The 20,768-nt window shown below is 42.1% G+C and overlaps 1 protein-coding gene across 1 annotated transcript in view; it reads left to right on the top strand.

The window, feature by feature from the left end:
* Positions 1-15,861, top strand: part of IL1RAPL2 (interleukin 1 receptor accessory protein like 2) — a 456,662-nt gene extending 440,801 nt beyond the window's left edge. Inside the window, exons 10-12 of the mRNA XM_026061041.1 lie at positions 1,138-1,281; positions 5,722-5,892; positions 15,164-15,861. Of these exons, the coding sequence (XP_025916826.1) occupies positions 1,138-1,281; positions 5,722-5,892; positions 15,164-15,861 (1,013 nt within the window). The remainder of the gene's footprint in view (positions 1-1,137; positions 1,282-5,721; positions 5,893-15,163) is intronic.
* Positions 15,862-20,768: the final 4,907 nt, after the last annotated feature.

Genomic DNA, 20,768 nt, shown 5'->3' with positions numbered 1-20,768 from the left:
TGTCTTGAAAATTACACGAATGACATACCAGTAATTTTTTTTCAGAAGTGTGAAGATCACAAAAACTTTATGTCTTTCTAGTATTATAGTTTTTACATCTTCACATTGTATTTATCACAGCAGTAAATATCTTCATGACATCTTATCTAAACTAATATAGGCTGTTGGGGCTGTTGTCATCTTGTGTCTTTTATGGCTATGTAATACGCCAAGTGGTATTACTAGCAATATTGTGTTCAGAGGATATTTCAGGCTAAGCAACAATACTGTGAAAGTTAGCGTCTGATCTCAGGTCAAGCACTGGATTGGTATTTTATGCTTTTTATCTAGGTCTGTCATTGGTTTGCTGAATGACCTTGAACACGTTGCTTCACTTTCCTATGCCTCTGTTTCCCCAGCTGTAAAAGATGGATAATTGCGTTTGAATGAATTTGTGAAGTACTTTGAGACAAACCATTTGTGATATTTCCTAACAAAAGCATCCCAGTAGGAAATTTTAACTAGTGCCAGTTCCCATTAAAATATAATGTGTACTAAACAAACATGCGAGAACTTCGTCAGTAGCCATCACAACTCAAGCAAAGTAGCTCTTAGCAGCCGGATGTGTGCTCCTGGCTTCTCGGGTTATCTTGGGTGCTCTAGATGCTGAATTAATTCTCCAGTGATTCAGCTGAAGGCCTGGCTTGGCAGGTCACATCAACTTATCGACTGATATAAAAGTGAAGTTTAATATTAATTTGGGGGACTAGATAGAGGGGGGTAGAATATATCTAGTATATCTATTCCCACATGCTGCATACAGCGTTAGATGCGCTTTGCCAAGACAGAAGATTCAGTCAAACTCTGCAAGCTCATTAAAGATTGATTAATCCTCAGTGTAAAGTCACTACATAATTCCCTTGCAGAAGAATTATGATTATAGCCTCAAATGCATTCTGGATGGCAATTTCAGACTGGCAGTAGAAGGAGTAAATGGGTAAAGTTAAATAACAGGTAATGAACAAAAAATTAGGCATCCTTAATGTTACAGTGGTTCTAACAGGAAGCTGTGCAATTGCATGTGGGATTGTACAATGGATTAGAGCAATTAAAGTTCGGAAAGATCATAACCTTTCTGTTTTTCCTTGCTAATTTTAGATTTGATCTACAAAATAGAGCTTGCTGGGGGATTGGGAGCCATCCTTCTTCTGCTTGTTTTGCTTGTGACCATCTATAAGTGCTACAACATAGAGCTGATGCTGTTCTACCGGCAGAACTTTGGAGGAGACGAAGCGGCGGATGGTAAGCAGCCTCTTGGGGAACTGAATATACCCCATGGAAAGATTTCAGAGGCCCAAAGTGATGAAACCTGTGGACTGAAATGAATCCCCAAAAGATAAGCTGCCGCCAGTTTAAGTTCAGACTACCTACCACCCAACAGTGTAAGGCCCCAAGACCTTCTCCCAAAGCCCATGGAAATCAGTGAGCCTGTTTGCTGAAGTGTCTCTGGGTCGGTCGTGCTGTAAGAAAACAGGAATGGGAAGAGGTGTTCAGAAGCCTATTAGAGAGGCTTGAATACAGTTTGTAACCTGATTCCTGAGGAAAACTCCTCACGTGTAAGTCGGTTCATGTTGCGGAATGCCACGTCTGCCTGAGATCACTTGCTCCTGAGAGCCATACTGTATTTAGGCTGGCTTTCACTAGATATTTTTCACTTTACATTCCCATTAAATTGTTTTCAGACCACCATCTAACTGTGGTAGCTAGGGACAATTGTTATTGCGGTTAACTAGTTAGCTGAGTTAGTTGGGAGTCTGAAAACAATTTAATGGAAGTGTATAAATTGCCTGGAGCGTATGTTTAGGAATAACGCGGGGTGTTTTTCAGTGTGTCCTGCCCCCCCCCCCCCCCCCCCCACTTCAGCAGCATATAATCTGTTCTGTGCCTAAAGCTAAACATGTATTTTTAAATTGAAGATTCAATTGCTAGGAATATAATACATTCTTGCTCCTATGAGGCTGGAGTAAGTAGTGGTGAACCAAATCCAAGTGCTTTGTGTCATTTAGTATATTCTGAATGTGTTAGTATTACAGTATAATTAATATATTATTAATGTGCCTATAATTAGTATCTGCTAGAGATCTGAAGTAGAATATTAAAATATTGCTACTTCTCATAGCCCACTGCAATACTTATGAGTCACGTAGGCAGTCTTGAATGGTGTATCTAAAAACAAGAATGTAGAAGGACTACAAAGATTATTAGGGGACTGGAGCATCTCTCTTATGAGGAAAGGCTGGGAGAGCTGGGCCTGTTCAGCCTGCAGAAGAGAAGGCTGAGAGGAGATCTTATTAACATGTACAAGTATCTGAAGGGAGGGTGTCGAGAGGATGGAGCCAGACTCTTCTCAGTGGTGCCCAGCGACGGGACAAGAGGCAGCGGGCACAAACTGAAACACAGACACTTCCATCTGAACATGAGGAAAAACTTCTTCACTGTGAGGGTGACAGAGCACTGGAACAGGTTGCCCGGAGAGGTTGTGGAGTCTCCTTCTCTGGAGATATTCAAAACCCACCTGGACACGATCCTGTGCAATGTGCTCTAGGTGACCCTGCTTGAGCAGGGGGGCTGGACTAGGTGATCTCCAGAGGTCCCTTCCAACCTCAACCATTCTGTGATTCTGTGATTTGAAAAGGGAGCAGGCAACACATTTCCCCCGTTGTGCAAAAGCAATGTGCAGTTGCACAGACCTCTTGCTTTCTGCAGTTACCATTGCCATTATCAAAATAATAAACTTTTCTGCTAATCACTAGTTGGATATGGTGTGAAAAAGTTTGGCTGCAATGAAATCTGTGGGAGCTTTGGAGGATGGCTACAATGTCATCCAATGGATTTTAGACTGTGGAATGGTAAATAGCAGGGACAGAAGTCAGGAAATTTCCTCTCTCTCAATCTTTATGGGCAAGTAAGAAAATATAAAAATATATTTTTTTCATACTATGGCTTTTCTGATCGATAGTTATCCTGATACTCACGTAGGGGAAAGTGAAAGGCGGGATTCTGTGTTTTTGGAAGTAGTTTACCTCTAATTCCATGGGTTTATACCAACATGACTTCCCTGGTTCATACCAGCCAAGAGTGACCCAAAGTGTCAACTCCCTCCGGATTGCTTTGATTTATTTATGTAGTGTTTCAGTGTGAAGCTGCTGCATTTTTATTAATGTAACTTTTTTGTATGGTCCATTTATGAGAGATTATTGCTTCTTAGTTGTTTAGAGAAAGCTCTGTGAGTACATAGATGATTTTGTCTGCACATTAATTCTGAAAACAACCTGTTATTTTTCCAGTGTGTGATTTTTAGAACTGTTCTAGCCTAGTGTTTTATTCTGATCCTGCAGAGTGAAACATGGAGGCAGAATGTTCCTGAAGCCCAAGTATCTATGAGGACATTTCTTTGCACCTGTGCAGGCTATAGTGGGAACATGCACAGCTCCCATGAGGGGTCAGCTGTATAGATCCAGTTGCAGGATCGTGTCTCATTTACACATGTATTTCTTTAAAACAGAAGATTTGGAACTCAAGAGATTTGCTTTATCTTATTATTAAAAATACCCTATATAAGTGGTGTTGGGGAAGTGATTCACTTCCTGTATCTTGTGTAGCATTGTTTTTGGAGAAAACATTTTGCCAGTACGGAGGATTAAGGGAAGCCACCTAGAAACTGGCACCAGATAGGGCAGCACCCAAACCTCGCAGATCCAGCGGTGGGCTAGCGCGAGTGGGTCCTTCTGCTAGCGCGCCATCTACGCGAGGCTTGTGAAGAGGTGTGCAGGGCTGCAGGGGTATGACGTGGACTCGCTAACGCCCACGGGAACTGGTTCTCCTGGCATCCTGGCAGCCTCTTGCTTGCATTGCCAGGGGAAACGCCTGGCGGGGGCGGGGGCTGCACCCACACGGCTGGGGGGACTAGGAAGCGCCGGGATCGCTCACAGTCTCCAGCTGGTATCCGGCTTTGTGGGAATGCACGGCTCTGCTGCCTTTTCAGAGTTCTCACGCGCTTGCAGGGATTTTGCCTGCCTGATCCCTTGATGGCTGGCTTCTCATAAACTGTTTTGTCAGGCTCCCTTTCTGACAGGGGTGGCAGGTTTTGGACAGGCCTCCAAAGCTGCCTGGCCTTTGTGTCTTTGCTCTTTGTTCTTCTGTCATTTTTCCATCAATAACTGCCATTTTAGTAAGCTGTTGATTTCAGAGAAATACCAGCAAGCCAGGTGGACCTCCTCCCGTACGGCTCTCGTGACACTAGGCAAATTGCCTTTTACAGAGGTGTAATTATTCACATGCTTTCTGTTGCTCTGACCCGCATGGAACTGGCTTTGTGTAAAGAATAATAAGAAAGTAACCGTTGTTGCAAGGTCATCAAAGAATGCATTGTATTATGATTAGCTATTTTTTTTTCTTTTTATCAGAATGTATTGATGAGTTTTAACTGCTTTAATTATCTTTCATGTATGCATTTTTCTATGGATAATTGGTGCTCAGCAATCCTACATTCACGCAATTTGGTTCTCACAACATTAACTATTTGATTTTTCATTTTCTGTAAATAATGGCAGCTGTGCTCTTCCCTAGAGACTGAATTGCTGAAGGTTGGCTTTTCCAATATACTATTTTCCATTACTGCAGGGGAATAACAAAGAAAAATGTTACTAAGGCAGCCTGATCCCAGCRTGGATTTACCAGGGGGGGTGTGCGAAGGCCTTAGACCCCTCGCCCTCTCATGAATCTCTCTCTCTTACTGCCCAGCCTCGATCCTGGTGCTGCCTCCGATCCCAGCACGGTTGCTGGCTCTATGCTCCGCGTGCCGGATGCAGAGAGCTGGAGGCAAGCCCTGGAGGAGGAGGAGGAGGAAGAGGAGGAGGAAGGTTGTCCTTTCTAGCTGAACCTCCGCGTGTGGCATCGCGTGGYGCGGCATCGCGTGGGCCCCTCTGCGGCCCGCTGGCCGCCCCATCGTGGCGGGAGGCCTGGCAGCCGGGCGCAAGCGGCAGGCACCGTGCCGGGGCACGGCCCTCCCTGCACCCCTTCTCTCCTGGGTGTGCTTCCAGCTCTCGTGCTGAGAGGCCCAGATGTTTCACAGTGGCCTGGGTCAAGTGACCTCCAAAATCATGGCATTGCCTTTAAAGCCTACAGGGTTTTCTGAAAGAACRTGTTGGCTTGTTTTTATCTGTCATAGTTTTCTGCAGATTTGGTATTCGCTTGAGGTGTACGTTCACGTCGTGTTTTCTCACAGTTACGCATGCAAGGGTGGATTCTCTTTCTTCAAGTGAAAGCTCAGAACTTTCCCATAATCATAGCACTGCTGAGGCATAGGAGTTGAGGCTTAAAAAAAAACTTCCATTAGTGATGCATATAAGAATTTTGTTTAAAGTTCCAGCTTCACATTTGTATCAGAGTTTTGCCCAGGGTCTTTGCAGATGTGAAGCAGTGTCACATGCGTATGGCGATCGCATGAGGCAGAGTTACTAGTTACTCAATGTGTGGCAGAAAGCTGAAAGGGGATCCTTCGTCTGGATCTGAGAAAACGTCTCTGTGGAAGCCAGGGTGTATGTTACTGGCTTTCTTGAAACAATTTTGGGGGGAAATGCTTGATCATTTATAGCAAGAATACAATTTGGCCGAACTGCCCTGTACTCTTTATAGTGCTTTTGCAAGCAACGGGCTGAGCCTGATGTTGCTTTCTTACAGACAACAAGGAATACGATGCATATCTTTCGTACACCAAAGTGGATCCTGATGCTTTAGATTGTGATAATAATGACGAGGAGCAGTTTGCGCTTGAAATTCTGCCTGACGTTCTGGAAAAGCACTACGGATATAAGCTCTTCATTCCGGATAGGGACCTGATCCCTAGTGGAAGTAAGTATTTCTGACTTTGAGTTTTAACTGATACGTTATGAAGGCCTGGACTGCACAATAAATACTAGGTGTGGAAAGCCTCTCTTTGTGAAGTGGTTGCCAGTTTGGAAGAGCTTCCTCAGTACTGCAAATGGGAGCTCTAAGGCAGAGTGTGTTCCTGCGCCGCTGAAAGCGAAGGGGAGCTGCTGCTGGTTTCAGTGGAGGCAGGAGCTGGACGTCTCCAAGGGGAAAGAGCAGGAAACTGTCATCCAAAACCTCTGTGTCAGACACAGGTAGCTAAACAGAAGATTTTCAAAAAAGATTTTGTAATCTCTGTTTTGTCATTGAAAATGGGATTTTTTTCAGTAATTATTTGTTTGTCCACAGCAGCTTTACAAGTAAAAGTCATCTTGCCCATTAAGTCTTGTTTTTTTTTTTTCTTGCCATTGAAGTGTCATAAATAGCTACTTTAGTTCCCAGTTAATGGTGTATGTGCAATTTTTTCGTTAGGGTTTTGACCAACAGTTGCATTTCTAAACAGTATCGATATTGTGTAAGTAATCAACGTTGTGTAAGTAATACTAATTCCTCAGAGGGCCACGTACAGTCCAGTGATCTGATGCTGTTTTCCACRCTGATGGTGAAATACAGTGGTCCATTTCCAATCAGTTTTGCTGCAGTGTCAGAAGAGTCTGCAACACTTTCAGATGTCTGTAACAACAGCTAATACCTTCTTAGCTGTGGTTATGACATCTCCCTTTCCAGATTTGTTTTTGGACAAGTCAAAAAAGACCCTGAAGAATATGCATCATGTTGATGAATTCTGCACGCACAGTATGTTTACCTTAATACCACGTTTATTTGAAATGCTGCCCATGTGAGAAATATGCCTTTCTATATGAATTCTGTCTGCAGATCATTTGCATGAAAAATGCTAGAAGAGAGTATGAACTTCTCTCTGTATACGCCAGAATGTAAGAAATCTGAGCAAGGAAACAAAGCAATAGCTGTGCTGGAGCAGATGTCCCCAAATGAGAACAGCTATAATGTGGCTGCGCTTGCAGCCTGCCTGCCAAAGACCTGAAACTGCTGCCATACAGTTGCCAAGCGCCGGTGCCTGCCCCAGAAGCTGGAGCCTGTTTCTTCTCCAATATTTCAGGGAGCTGGAAAGCGAGCTCTGAGCTCTCCCCTTGGGGAGGCAGGAGCCAGAGACCCGTCAGGGATCATGCGAAGACTCACGTAGTGGCTTGAATTTATCACTTGCGTTTGCGGCTCCGAGGTTAGAGCTGCTTCCCGTTCGCATTTCACCCTGACCCGGTGAGGCACTAGTGTCACCCCGTTAGTCCCCTGGCATGGGGTATTTCAGAAGGGGAACTTGGCTCATAGCCTTTTTAGCTCTGTCAGTACAAGCAAGTAATACTGAATTATTAGATACTTAAATTAGATTAAGAGAAGATAGGTCTTTTTTTGTGTTAAAAATCACAGAACTGTAGTAAATAGTTGTTTCCTATTCAACAATATAGCAGACTTATACGTAGCAATTACACAAAGTGAATTAAGGAGTTTAAATCTAGCCTTTCAAGTGATAACTGTACTGAGGTACAGATTAATCTGAAATGAGATTCTTCCTTCCAATTGCTGTATCAACTAGATATTTTATTTTTGTCTATTTTTGTCAGTCAGACACTCAGCAAATTCATGTCATTGCTTTGGGTATTCATTAAACCTCTCCTGAAAATGTAGGGTACCCGAAAATGTCAGTTCTCATTTATGAACATTCACAGATTTAATACCTCTATTTTTCCTCTCCAACTTGCTTCTGCAATATTGTGAAAGAGCCTGATTCTAACGTACTGAGCTGCAGGACCACTTGATCAGATTAATGACAATGCAGAATAAAACGTGTGCCTGCGATGAGTATGGTTTGCATGCTTTGGCTTTGGAAAAGATATGGGGGAGGACACTTTATTTTGAGGATGTAAGAGGGTGAGGCGACAGGGAAGGAGGGAAGAGCCAGACTCCTGTTTTTAAAAGCTTCCAGGCCCCTCGGTGCGCGGCTATTTCCTTGTCTTGCGAGGACTTGGCCGCAAGGAGAGCGGGCAGTGCAGCCTGGTATTGGCCTCCTAGAAACTTCAGAGATAAGCAAGCAAAATCTTTTGGAGAGTATGTCTCCAAAAGTGGCACATGTGACAAGATGTGTAGCTCTATAGAAGAATGGGGGGGTTGATAGTAACAATCTTTTCTGGTTTTAGGAAATGTCTCTTCTCTCAGATACCACATTTCCTTGTCTTTTGGTGTGTCTTTCAGTGTACTGTAATGCTTTCCCACTCACCATTCTGATGTGTTTCTTTCTATATCTTTGCTTAAATATATACAATTCCAGTAGCACAGTAAATAAGGTGTTCTATATGGCTGGTTGTTTCATATAATCTCTGCAATTTTAAGGTGCTGCCACAGGAGGGTGTACATTATTGCACTTGCTTCCCAGCGTGAGGCAATAGGAACAGCTGCTATTTGGATTTGAGAGAGAGCAAAAAATAGATTTGTTAAATAGTATTTCATTTATCTTTCTTGGAGACTTTTCTGAACAAACTAAAAAGCTGACTCCAGAAAAATTCAGGGACGAGTTTGATTACATTTTTATCTAGCTGGTTCATCTCTAACCTTTGGGGAAAAACACTGATAGCCTCTGCATCTCCCTGTGCAGCCTGGGGAGAGATCACGGGCAGATGTGCCTTAGCCAAGCTCCTCTGCCYGCGTCAGCGCTGCGTACCCAAGCTCTGCGTTTCGGCTCCGAGCTGAGGACGGGCCCTTTCAGGGGAGCATCAGCGCAGCTGGTCCTGGCGCCGGGAGGCCGGAGCTCACGGCTCTCGGGCCGGAACGCCGCTTCGCTGCTGGAAAGCAGCTCCGCGGGCTCCGGCAGGCAGGGCAGACGGGGCTGGGTGGCGTTTGCAGTTGGCTTTGGTTTCTGGGCCCTGCGAAGCTGGGATGCGAGTACTGCTGCAGCGGCGTGTTTTGTCCTAGCAGGAGGGAGCCGCTCCTGCCCGCGGCCGGGAGGTGCAAACGGGGCTCCAGCAACCCCGCGTGCGCGGGATCCCTGCGGCCCTGCTGTTAAAGAATGTTCTTCGGTCGTAACAGTCCTTCGTTCTCCCAAAGTTGACAGCCCGTACGCCCTTCTGCCTAGCTACCTGCGGCATATTTGACCACACTGGCTGGGAGGATGAGACTGTGATAGAGCTGCGGTTGTTATTCAAGTTTCTTTGCAGTTACCGTTTCTTCCACCCTATTAGTTTTCAAGGCTTTTTTAACAAACCCTTTCCCACAGTCAACTAGACATAGAAACCCTGGGAGCTTTTTAACTCAGTGTTAGAAGACCTAGGAGACTGAACAGTTGGGGGGAAAGATAGGGATAGTATGTTTTTACCTAAGCCGTTTGCTGTCTTTCTAAGAAAGTGTCTACAGAAAGAAAACAATACATTTGCACTTGGCTCTCTTAAAATTGGGACTACATTAGAGGAAGGTATTTCCCTCCCATTGTTTCTGCAAATGATTTTAAACTCTGAAAGTGAAGTCAAGATTGTCAAATTGTACCTCTAATACCAGCAATACAAATCTATTAGAGCAGCATCTAGCTGCTCTCTAAGCATATATGCATTGGATCTTGACAGTTTTGAAAGTGCACCAGCGATTCATTCCAGCTCAGCCCAAGGTATAGAGATCAGGCACTGAAAAGAACAACTGTAATGGAATAAAAATCTCTGCTTTTACCTGGAAAATGAGAGGTTGGCAGCACCCCAGGAGAGCACCTCAGGCATCTGATAAGATGCATTCAAGGGTCAATATTGCTGTTCTGGCCCTTTGTAGTTTTGTCTGCCTGTCTGCGGCTTTCCTGCCTGATGAATTCCAGCTTCCCAGGTTCCTGGACAGAAAAATACAAGTGGACTGTGTGCCGGGGGTTCCCAAGGAGCCTTAATTAGGTATGTGACCCCATTTATATAATAGAGTAGTTAACACCACAGGCTACTTTCAGAAATCCCTGGCAGTCTACCATGTATGAATATTCTACTTTATGCCAGTGCATAAGGCAAAAAAATGGAAATACAGAGGAAGGGCAATTGCAATTGGAAGAAAACTGAACAAAAGCCCTCTCTTTAGCATCAGCTGGACAGGCTGGCTGCCCTGCAGTGGTCCGCTGCAGGCCACCAAGATGCTCAGAGAGAGGCTGAGAAAACTGCATTGCTTGAAGAGAAGGCCAAGTGGGAAGCTTATTGTCTTCCCAATGGGAAAGTACACAGAAGATGGAGCCAGACTCTTGTCGGAGGTGCACGGTCATAGAACAAGAGGTAACAGATACAAGCTGCAACATTAGAAATTCCAGTTAGATATGAGGAAAATTTCTTCACCATGAGTGTGGTTAGACACTGGAGCAGGACCCAAAAGGCAGAGAAATCTCCAAACTTGGAGATCTTCAAAACCCAACCAGAAAAGGCCCTGAGCAACCTTACCTGATTTGGTCCTGCTTTGGGCAGAGGATTGACCGAGAGACCTCCAGAGGTCCCTTCCAACCTGCTTTGTTCTATGAATCTACGATTCTAAACATCAGGAAGTTTGATGCCAACATCAATCATCAAACTTAAAATTTCAGACACTTCAGTCTTTCTCCCATGCAAGGAGACATCCCCAGAGCCATCCTCTCCTCCTCCTCCTCCTCCTCCTCCTTAATCCCTCCGTCTCTTGTCATGTTGAATACAGAAAGCTTGACAGTGGCTAAGTGAGTGGTACGCTGAGAGGGTGGTGTGTCACGCTAATCTGCTTTACTTGTTTCCTTATATTGTACTCATCAGCTGTCCCTTAGTTTATACAGGGATTATGACTTCTGGGGCGGGGACCATCACTCTGTTCTGTGTTTCAATAGTGCCAACATCACTGCTGTTGTGGCCTGAGCTAATGCAAGTAATAAATATTTAATAATATGAAAAACAAGACATTTAACCCTTTCTGTTGTTATGAGATATCCAGAATTAGGGTTTGGGAACCATTCAGGTAGAAAATCAGGACTGAATTATTCTTCTGTAAATCACTCTTTCTCAAGCAATAGTCATGTTGACCAATGCAGCAGAGCTAGTTATTTACACAGCACCAGGAGCCAGCTGGTATGGTTGATGGTAGATACTCTTCGGTATCATTTCCCAGAAATATCAGTAAGACTTGATACAATTCTTGGTGTTCTTTCTCTCTCCCTCAATTGCTTCTGCAGATCGTCTGAACCTGGTTAGTCAGTCATTTCTTTGTGTAAGCACCTCTGTGTCCATGGTGTTCATTAATTTTCTTGCTGTCAGTCTGCTTGCATAGTAGGTTGTCTGGGTCTCCTTCCAGCCTGTGGTTTGTGTAGCTCATTCGAGATTCAGTAGGCAGTTCTGCATGGTTAAACTCTTGCAAATGTGATGCATGCCTCAAACTTCTATTCTTCAGTGCTTCAAACTACAGCTCAGCATCATTACATGTTAACAGTGTCTAGTGAACATATATTTGCTGTCAGGTGATCTGTCTTCATTACTGAAGGGCAACCATGCAAAAAGACATGTTTGTTCATGGGTCTAAAGGTTCTTGCTCTCTGTACTTCGTTGGATATCATGTTGGACATGATGCAAGTAAGTTACTGATAGAGCTGCCCCAAATTCTGATTTTCTGACCTATGAGAAATTCCAGCAGTTTGAAAATTGGTGTTGTGCCATATTCAGAAATGGTGTTTTAGAAAAAAAAAGTCTTGGGTTGAAATTAAAATGTTCTTTTTCAGTAAAATCAGGTGGGTTAATTCTAATGCTGACATTTTATTTTATGTTATAGTTTATGATGGAGCTAAAAATTAAAAGAAGTATCATTTTGGAAAATAAAAATGAGTAATTCTGTGATGGCCCTGATAAGATGACTTTTTCTCCCCTCACAATGAAATTTCACTGCAGTTGAAACCTTTTGGGGAGAAAAATGAAGTTTCAATGAAATTATACATATTTCCATCAGATAACATATATTTTATTTTTATATATATATGTATCTTTATATATATATATATGGGATCCTACAGTTGATGCTAATTGGTAATTTAAATCCTGAAGTCCTAGCTCAATTTTTCCTTGATTTCTTAGTCAAAACAAAGCCGTTGCTTGACAAATACTTAATAGAAAGGCGAGAGCAACTCTCTCCATCCTAACTTGTCATATAGATAGCCTGGATTTAATAGCTTCTAATGAATTGAACAATTAAAAGAGACAACTCAACCTGCAGTATTTTGAGCAGCCTTTAATTCTGAAGTGAAAGGAGAGTGAGTGACGCAGTAACTCACAGATTCATGCTGTCAGTCTGGTCCTGCTGAAAATTGAGGTTAAACTCCCGCAGGCTTTTGTGAGACAGGAATCTGCCCCCCTTTGCCTTTCCTTGCAGAAGTGTTTCAGCTACACACGTTGGACATATTCTAGAGTGCACCAACAGAACCATGTGCTCCAGGCAAGTTGTCAGCTCCTTTTCCTTCCCTTCATAGGTGAAAATTGAGAGGTACTTTTTCAGCCACACATCGAGTTTCGGCCATTCGGTCCTCCCTGGGTTTGATGGTAGTCACAAGCTGAAGTTATTGGGAATGCTCAGCGCTTCTGGGCCAGATGGCTTGAAAACCTGTTCGCCTTTCCCTTGGGCTTCTAGCTGTGTGTAATATAGAGTATTTCATCCTCAGTGCACCAACAGACCCTTATACACAGGCTGTGTCTATCAGGGAGCCAGTTGCAAACTTAGTGTTTGAAAGAGCACCTAGTGGTATTTGTGAAGTGTCCTATGTAGTCATCTGTAAATAAAAAAAAAAAAAAGCTTGAAATTGTTGCATTATCCAGTAATTAAGCTGGACATAGCAAAATATGGGAGAAGCACAGAGGGGAGAAGAGTCCATCTGGGAAATKAGGGAATTTTTCCTACCTTCCTCTCACCTCATTCCCTGTTCAACTAAAGCAAAGTCTGGTGAGTTTTTGACTGAGCTGGTATAATGGATTATTGATGGGTTGTTGCTATTACAATTATTGGCACTGGATATTTAAAGAGGTGAAAGTGGAGTGATTTTTTTTTTTAGTAGATGCGCACAATTTATGCATGGCTGTGCTTATCACTGACTGGATACGTGGTACTGAATGGTATTGTGTCCTGCCAAGAATTGTCTTGTGCATAGCCATATTCTGAGTTGCTTGAAGGAGGGATGAATATGTCTCAGGAAAGATGCATGATAGCTTGTTGTTTTACTGTATCTTGCAGATTCAACCTCTAATGATGAAGCTTCCCACCTAAATTCTTTCTTTTTGGGAGCAGAAAGAAAGGAAGAAAATGAAGAGTCTGAGCTGTTGATACATTGGGATAATCTCTTTCCATTGTATTGAACATTTCTACCTTTCCTTAAGTTTTGTTTCACCAGTTCTGCTTATCATTTTCTCATTGTTGCTGATTCTCTCCCCCCTCCGCTGCCTCTCCCATGGATTTTAATGTTGAATTTTTTTCATCAATGAGTAAACATTTTACACAGAGCAATGTGGGGGCTTTCCTCAGAAAATATTTTAAGAAGAAAAATCAAATAACTGTAAATGCTGCATGATTAAAGAATCATAAAACATTAATTAAAAGTCAGGATTGTTGCATAGACATTTGTAATGTATGTGTATGTCTTAAATTTGTCTGTCTGTAGGATGTTTACAATTGCCTTTTTTCCATTTGTGAAAGAAATTCTTCTTGCTGCTAAGTGGTGAAATAAAACATTGGTAAAGGCAGATTTTATGCTAACTATGCCTTCAGTATCATGAAAATAAGCTATTTTAAAATGTTCCTGTTGGTCTATTTTGTAGCTAATTACTTTACTGGAAGTGGTGTGAATAAGCATGCTGTGGTATGGTGCCTGGGACTATAAAAATAAGCCTTGCAGTAACAGATGTTGATTAATGCTGTTATTTGTAATCGTTGTTCCTGCTAGAGGGCAGTGTGTGTAAGCGAGGCCCTGCCCTGTGCTGAGTAAAGATCTGTTCTGTGCAGCTCTTGTGTCCAAGTCTTCATTTATAACCCGTGCTTCTCCTCTGTTGTCAGACAGCAYGTCCTGAGTAGCATGCTCAAGAAGCTCATGTAGTTTAAAAAAAAATAAATTATATCCTGTCTCTAAGCTTGCAGTCACAGTGCTGTGCAACCAGTGGATACTTTTCTGACCTTAGTATTTTTTTTTCAAGTGTTTGCCTTTTTCTGGACTTGACCCCAAACCTACTGAAATTCACTGAAGTTTGTTCATCTGAGTGGGTTTTGGATCAGGTCTGTGAGTAGACCCCTTTCCCATTGTGTTCCATGTCAGACCGGTGTAATTGGCATCTCTTCCCTATCATCCTTGGGGCAAGTCAAACTCAGGACCAAAAACCAAAGGCCAGCTTCAAGAATATTGCTGACATCATGGAGCTAATGATGGGGCTAGCATTTCTGCTTACACTGATCATTTGCAACTACTTGGCGTGCATGAATAAAAGAAGAATACTATTTTCTTTGTCACTTATGTCTCGGAAAATAAACACCTCCAATATGCTTAAATTTTCCATTTGTTCCCATCACTTGTGAAGTTTCTGTTAATACCTTGAGTACATAGAAGCACAGGTTTGCAATATTAAAACAGACTAGTGGGCCATGAAGAATGATGTTGTGCTTTTATGATCAATACCTAAAGAAGAAAGAGCTACCATGGTGCTTCTATGCAGTAGCACAATTTCTGCATGTGATGAAGGCTGATTTCTTTTTGAGCTCTTGCTAGTTACACGTTGTACACCCTGCAGCATCCTCATGTCCCGCATCTGAAACACAAGACCTGCTTCCCAAAGCGTGCTTCCCTCAATGCAACTTTAATCATAACCAGTGTTAATGTTAAAATTTACACAAACATTGCATTCATCTTGAATTATAATTTTTCAGTAAGTGAACTGTATATTTTTAGTCACTCAAATGCATCTACACAGTAAGGATATTATGTAAATGTCATTGTGTTGAGATGAACAGGGAAAAAAGAGTAAGGGATAGAGGGTGTTACTAAGGAGTTTTCTATATGTATTCTATAAATATGTTGTGTTGTGATATGCAATCCTATTTTTGTTGGAGTATATTGTGAAATGCCCCTTGTCTGAAATGGTGTGGAGCAGTAAGCTATAGGATTTTGTTGTACTTAATTGCAAGCCTGATATTTTGATACAATAGACTTCTTTACTCTTTACTCTTTCTCTCTTTCTATAATTTGTAGCCTACATTGAAGATCTCACAAGATGTGTTGAGCAAAGCAGAAGACTCATTATCGTGTTAACTCCAGACTATGTTCTAAGGAGAGGATGGAGTATTTTTGAGATGGAAAACAGACTCCATAACATGCTAGTCAGTGGAGAAATCAAAGTTATTTTGATTGAGTGTACAGAATTAAAAGGGAAAGTGAATTATCATGAAGTGGAATCTTTAAAGCACACCATCAAACTTCTCTCAGTGGTCAAGTGGAAAGGACCAAAAAGCAGCAAACTGAATTCTAAGTTTTGGAAGCGCCTAGTCTTTGAAATGCCAGGGAAGAAAAAGGAGGTGGTGTCTCGACGTCAGGTCCTGGATTCTGCAGAACAGGGCCTTTTTGGAGACCTCCAGACTGTACCCTCTCTTGCTGTCACAGGCACTTCTGCCACGTTGGTAGAATCGCGAGCTGATTTAACTGATTACCATCAGACAGATTCTGTGCAAATGAGACATTATTGCAGAGGATACGAGTATGATGTGTCAGCAGCAACATTGCCAATAGCTTCCATAAGTAACCATCACACATACTGTAACATACCTTTGACACTACTAAATGGACAGCTACCTCTTAACAGTACCGTGAAGGATCCCCAGGAGTTTCACAGGAACGACCCATTGCTACCTTTATCAGCACAGGAGCTTAGCTTCACCAGCGATATTTGGTAGTGAAGATCAGAACTCTTTTGAGACGCTTCATGACCACCATGAAGACACATTTTTAGAGAACTTTGCCCTAGCCTCATGGGGTGTCAAAATACATTTGAAGCAGCGGCACACTTGCTTGCTTTTCTACTTGAACTTTTTTGTTTACATTTACAAATTCTTGACAAAGGGGACATTCTTTTTGTAACCCGATAATGTCCCTCCTATCTTTCAATGTACAGTTTTATTGGTCCTTTAAAAAGGAGGGGGGAGAACAAAAACACATCCCGTCATTTTACAGTAGGTTTACAATCTGGGATGGATAAATGTTCACTGTATATGATCTCCAGCATCCATATTTATGTAATAGTAATTGAAATATACAGAAGCTGTTGGGTTTTTTCATATACACTTCAGTACAGATTGGAAATTCTAGTATCATATCATGCTACAAAAATGATTATCTCCTTCGTAGACCACAAGGGATGAGCCATTCTTAAAAGGAAGGAGGAGGAAACCTTCCCAGTAACATTGTTCTCACCAATACATTTTAGAAGATGACCAGCTCAAACAATGCAGATGAAGAGCTACCAGCTTTATCAATAAAGTGCATAGTAAATGTTACTGCAGACTAAATCACCTGCTCACATCAGCATCTCTTCATTTTATGATTGAGGCATGTTGTATTCCTTGTCAATGGTTAGCAATGTGTTTTTATTAAACAACTTACTAGAATATTGGAAGATGTTTAGAAGGATTTTAAACAGTTTTTGTGCGGATTATAGATTATTTGACAATTTTTGCAGATTTTTAATGACTTTTTTTAAAGAATTTAAGTATAAATTTATGTCTGTTGGTGGATCCATTGGTTTGAAATTTCTTAAGATCTCTTGACCTGTTTTAAGATTTGTAGTAAAGGCAATGTGATTTTACATAGGATTTTTTTTTTTCCAAAATCAATAGTTACAGTTTAAAATTAACCTTTTACTGAGGACGTCAGCAATAGAAAATAATTACTACAGCAATATTCAGAAATGAAGTGCTAAATTTTTCAGGTTTACTGGTAGTCTGACTTTAATTGCAGTGATAATCACCTGAGACAGTTCTCTCTCTGTTTCAATCTACATGTCAATTTAWGTACCTTTTAAATATGGCTGAAGCAGGAATATTTTTGCTCTCTGTGCAACTCGTAAAAAGTGATGTTTTTAAGCAGCTGGTGAGGTCTTGCATTTCTCACTTGTGTGAGTGGTCCCGTCAGTAAAATGAGGATACAGTAATTCATCCTTAGTGGAAAGCATTCTTGCTGCGTGTGGATGACAAGCATTATATAGGTACTCAGCGTCATGCGTTACTACTCAGTGAGTCGAGTTTTCTTACAACCAGTACGTTTCATGAGGATTTACATATTCAGATGGTTAAGGGTTGCAGAGTCAGACCATGGAGACAACAGTATTCAGGGCAAAAGTTCTAAATAATGAAGGCAGAAGCCAGTTTTGCAGTGTTTAGCAAAGCTTTAATGAAAACACAGTAGATGTGAGAGTTTTGTCTCAGTAAGATCTGCTGGAGCAAATCCCCCAAAATATTTTTATGGCAGACAACCTTGCCTGTATTTCAGTATCTTTTTAGTGTCGCTCTCTTTGATTGCATGAGTAAAAGTTAGCACTCTGCTCACAGCTGCCTGTGGTTTGATCAGCAAACGAGTCCAGTAAATCCTTAAAGTTTTGCAGTGGTTCTTAAATTGTACCCTACAGTCAAATGGAAACAAACACTGACCTAAGACTTAAAGAATTCAGAATAGGCCTAAAGGCCATGAGAATGATCTCAAATGTGCAATAATCCATAGAGGTTCAGTATTTTTTCCGTTGCTTCTTTCCCTACTTCTTTATTCTGTGGCCTCTTATACCAGTAATTATCTGTAAGATTTTCATTAGGTTCTAAATAATACATGTTTCTCTGTTGGTTTTTTTTAGTGTTATTATGCATTTGACACAAACACAGAACATGGAAATCTAGCAATGATATTAATTTATTACACAGTATAGAACTATAACTTGCTCTTTTGTGAAGTTAAGTTCAGAACATATAGGTGTTTAATATACGTATTTTTCTACCGAGAAAGTGATTTTACCTCCAGTATGAATATGTGTTTCAACTCCCTCCCAGAAATTTAAAAAATTTGCACTGTTTTATAAGTGTTACAGACTGTGTTTACATTGGCTATATTCTTTAATGCAAAGTGTAATTAAAAAAAAAAAACTAAAAGAAAACCTTGCATGAAGAGAGTTGCATATGTTTAAACGAAAAGCTGTACTTTTCATTATTTTCCTTTTCAACATAACTCTAAAATCTGGTTAATTCACATAGAATATTCAGTGAGATTTTAAACCTACTAGTTCTGTATTAAGCATGCAAACTCCAAAAAAAGAAAAAAAATCCATATTCCAGTTGGTCTGCTTCTTTTATTTACAAGGATTAAGTATGGGTAGCAGATTCATTTACCTGGTGACAATATGTCTCTTTGCTTTCGAATAGCTACTGCGCTATCATGTTTGCATTGAGGTATCATGAAAAGAACAGTTTTTCTCTCATTTTGCAAAACACATCGTGTAATATCTATGTATCTCTATATTTTAGTTATAGATGACAACTCACAATCTGCTTTAAGATTTCAAAGTGTGTATTGAGTACTGCGAGAATATATACATAAATCCGAACCGGCTGTACCCCTCTGCTTTTGGTATGGGGAAGGGGACATGAGCCCAGGAGCTCTATCATTCACTTAACTTCACGTGATGAAGTTATTGCGTGCTGGAAGTGTAGCATTTCCTTTAGTAGCATTTAAGGGTCTGGAAAACTAGAGCGAAAGGCAGCCGTCGGTGGGAGCTGGGTGGCGTAGGACTGGGAGCTTGTCCCCTGTGCAGCTGCGGAAAGCAGCTCCCTGCCAGCCCTTCGCTCCGGCTCCCTCGTGACGGCCATGGGGCCACAGTGGCAAAAGCGGTCCAACTCTTTCATACAAACTTCAGTAGTTGAAACAGGCATTTTGCTTTCCTTCGTCTCACAAAAGCTGGGTACTGATTGAGCTCGATTTACCGGGGGGGCGCTGGGTGCCGCGGGGCCGGCTGTGCCCCGGGCTCGTCAGCGCTGTTGCGCCCCAGCGACAAGCTCTTCGGCAGCAAACGTCGCTGTTGTAACTGCTGCCCGGGTGTTCTGATTTGGGTCACGCTCGTTTTGAAGATGGATTATTACAACGTTTGGAAATTGTTCTTGTGTACTTATTCTTGCGTGTGATGTGTTACAGAAGTTTCAGAAGACTATTTATAAAAATGAGCTAGAAATTGGAAGCCTATTCAGTCTCTGCAGATTTCATTTTCCTAAGGAAATTTTTCAGACAGAAAACAGTGTAGTTTTGAATGAAGTAACAAGGCAGAGTGAATATTGACAGTTTTGAGGGGCTGTGCGCTGTACCAGGGTTTTAGTAATTAATATTCCTGTCTCTAGATGCTGAATGAGAAGGCTGTATAAAGATATTGCTGTCCTCTGTCTGCAGGTCTGCTCCAAAACCCATTCAAGCCAACAGAAAGAGCTCCATCAAATTCAACATACTTTGGATTGGGTCCTAAAATTCTAGGTTTATTGTGAACAGAGGAATAAAAAAGGCAAAAGAGAGAGAAAGAAGCCAAGAGACTAATAACCATTTGCTTATTTAATCTGCCTAAAATCAAACTTATTTTTGTTTCTGTTTGGTGCAGATATGCTCCAGGACTATTTAGCCTTGGGAAAGGAATTTAGTGCATTTCTTTGTTATAAACAAGATAAGGACTTGGGAATAAATAAGATACTTCTAGGAAAAAACCCTTGTGATTTTTAAGGGCTTCTGCTCTGCTCTCAGTAGCTTCTTCTGATTCAACAGGCTCTCTCTGTTCAGCCAAATGTTTAAGCACACACTTAAATTCCCCTTAATTCAGTGAGAAATACTTTACTGAGTAAGGGCCTGAAAGAGTGATTTGAAGACTAGTGCTGGAAATCATGGCATTTAACTGCTTTTAGAGTTGTGCCCTCATGGAGAGCCTCACAGCAGCTTTCCCGATTTCAGTCTTTGAGTAGATCCAAGTCTTATGGCAGAACAGCTGTCACATCTCAGTCCCGGCTGCAAGAGGGAAAGTCGTTAACGCTTCGCAACCCGGCAGTGACGTCCCCCCTGCGCTGAGGGGGAGCTGGAGAAYGATGGCTTTTCTTGGGTGTCCCGCTGGGGCAACTGGGAACTTAAGGCACAGGCAGCAGTGGTGGGACGGCCTGGCTGGAAGTATGACCTGCAGGAACCCACCACCTCCAACCAGCATTTTGCGCATCTTCTTGCCCATGGCGGATCCCATGGGGGCTGCAGAGTTGCTGGAAGGCCAAGCAATACGTGCAGAGTGCAGAGAAGAGAAAGGAAGACAAGAGCAGCCAGAGTCCAAGGGTTTTCCAGACRAAAATGCTGATTCAGTATAGCACAATGACATCGTGCATGAATGCATTACATTTGTCTGCTTTTCAATGGACACTGGGCAAAGTTCCCCAGAAAATATTGTTTCTTGCCAGCTTGCTCGCTTTAGAGCTCTTGTTCTGATCCTTTTAAAATTAAATTTCAGTTTGCTGTTGGATCGGAAATTTTCTGGGTTTTCTTCCACAGAAAAACTGCTTCTCCTTTGTGTGTGTGCACGTGGAAATTCCCCAAGTAGCAGCTCGTGCTTCCTGCTGCTCCTGTGGGTTTGAAACTCGCCCGTAATGCCACGAGTGTTCATCCATCAGCTCTGGTGAGTCAGACGAGGTGAGCAGCTCCTCCACACTGCTGGTCCCGTCGCCGGTGCGTGCCTGCTAACACCTGGCCCTGGCAGTTTGGAGGATGTCCCGGCCGCATCGTTGCCCCGTTTGCTTGGTGCCTGCCCCGC

This window comes from Apteryx rowi, unplaced genomic scaffold (assembly GCF_003343035.1).
Source record: "Apteryx rowi isolate R43461 unplaced genomic scaffold, aptRow1 scaffold_174, whole genome shotgun sequence".
In the NCBI taxonomy this organism is placed as follows: Eukaryota; Metazoa; Chordata; class Aves; order Apterygiformes; family Apterygidae; genus Apteryx; species Apteryx rowi.
Note: the sequence above shows the minus strand (reverse complement) of the source record. Positions and strands in the feature narration are given on the sequence as shown.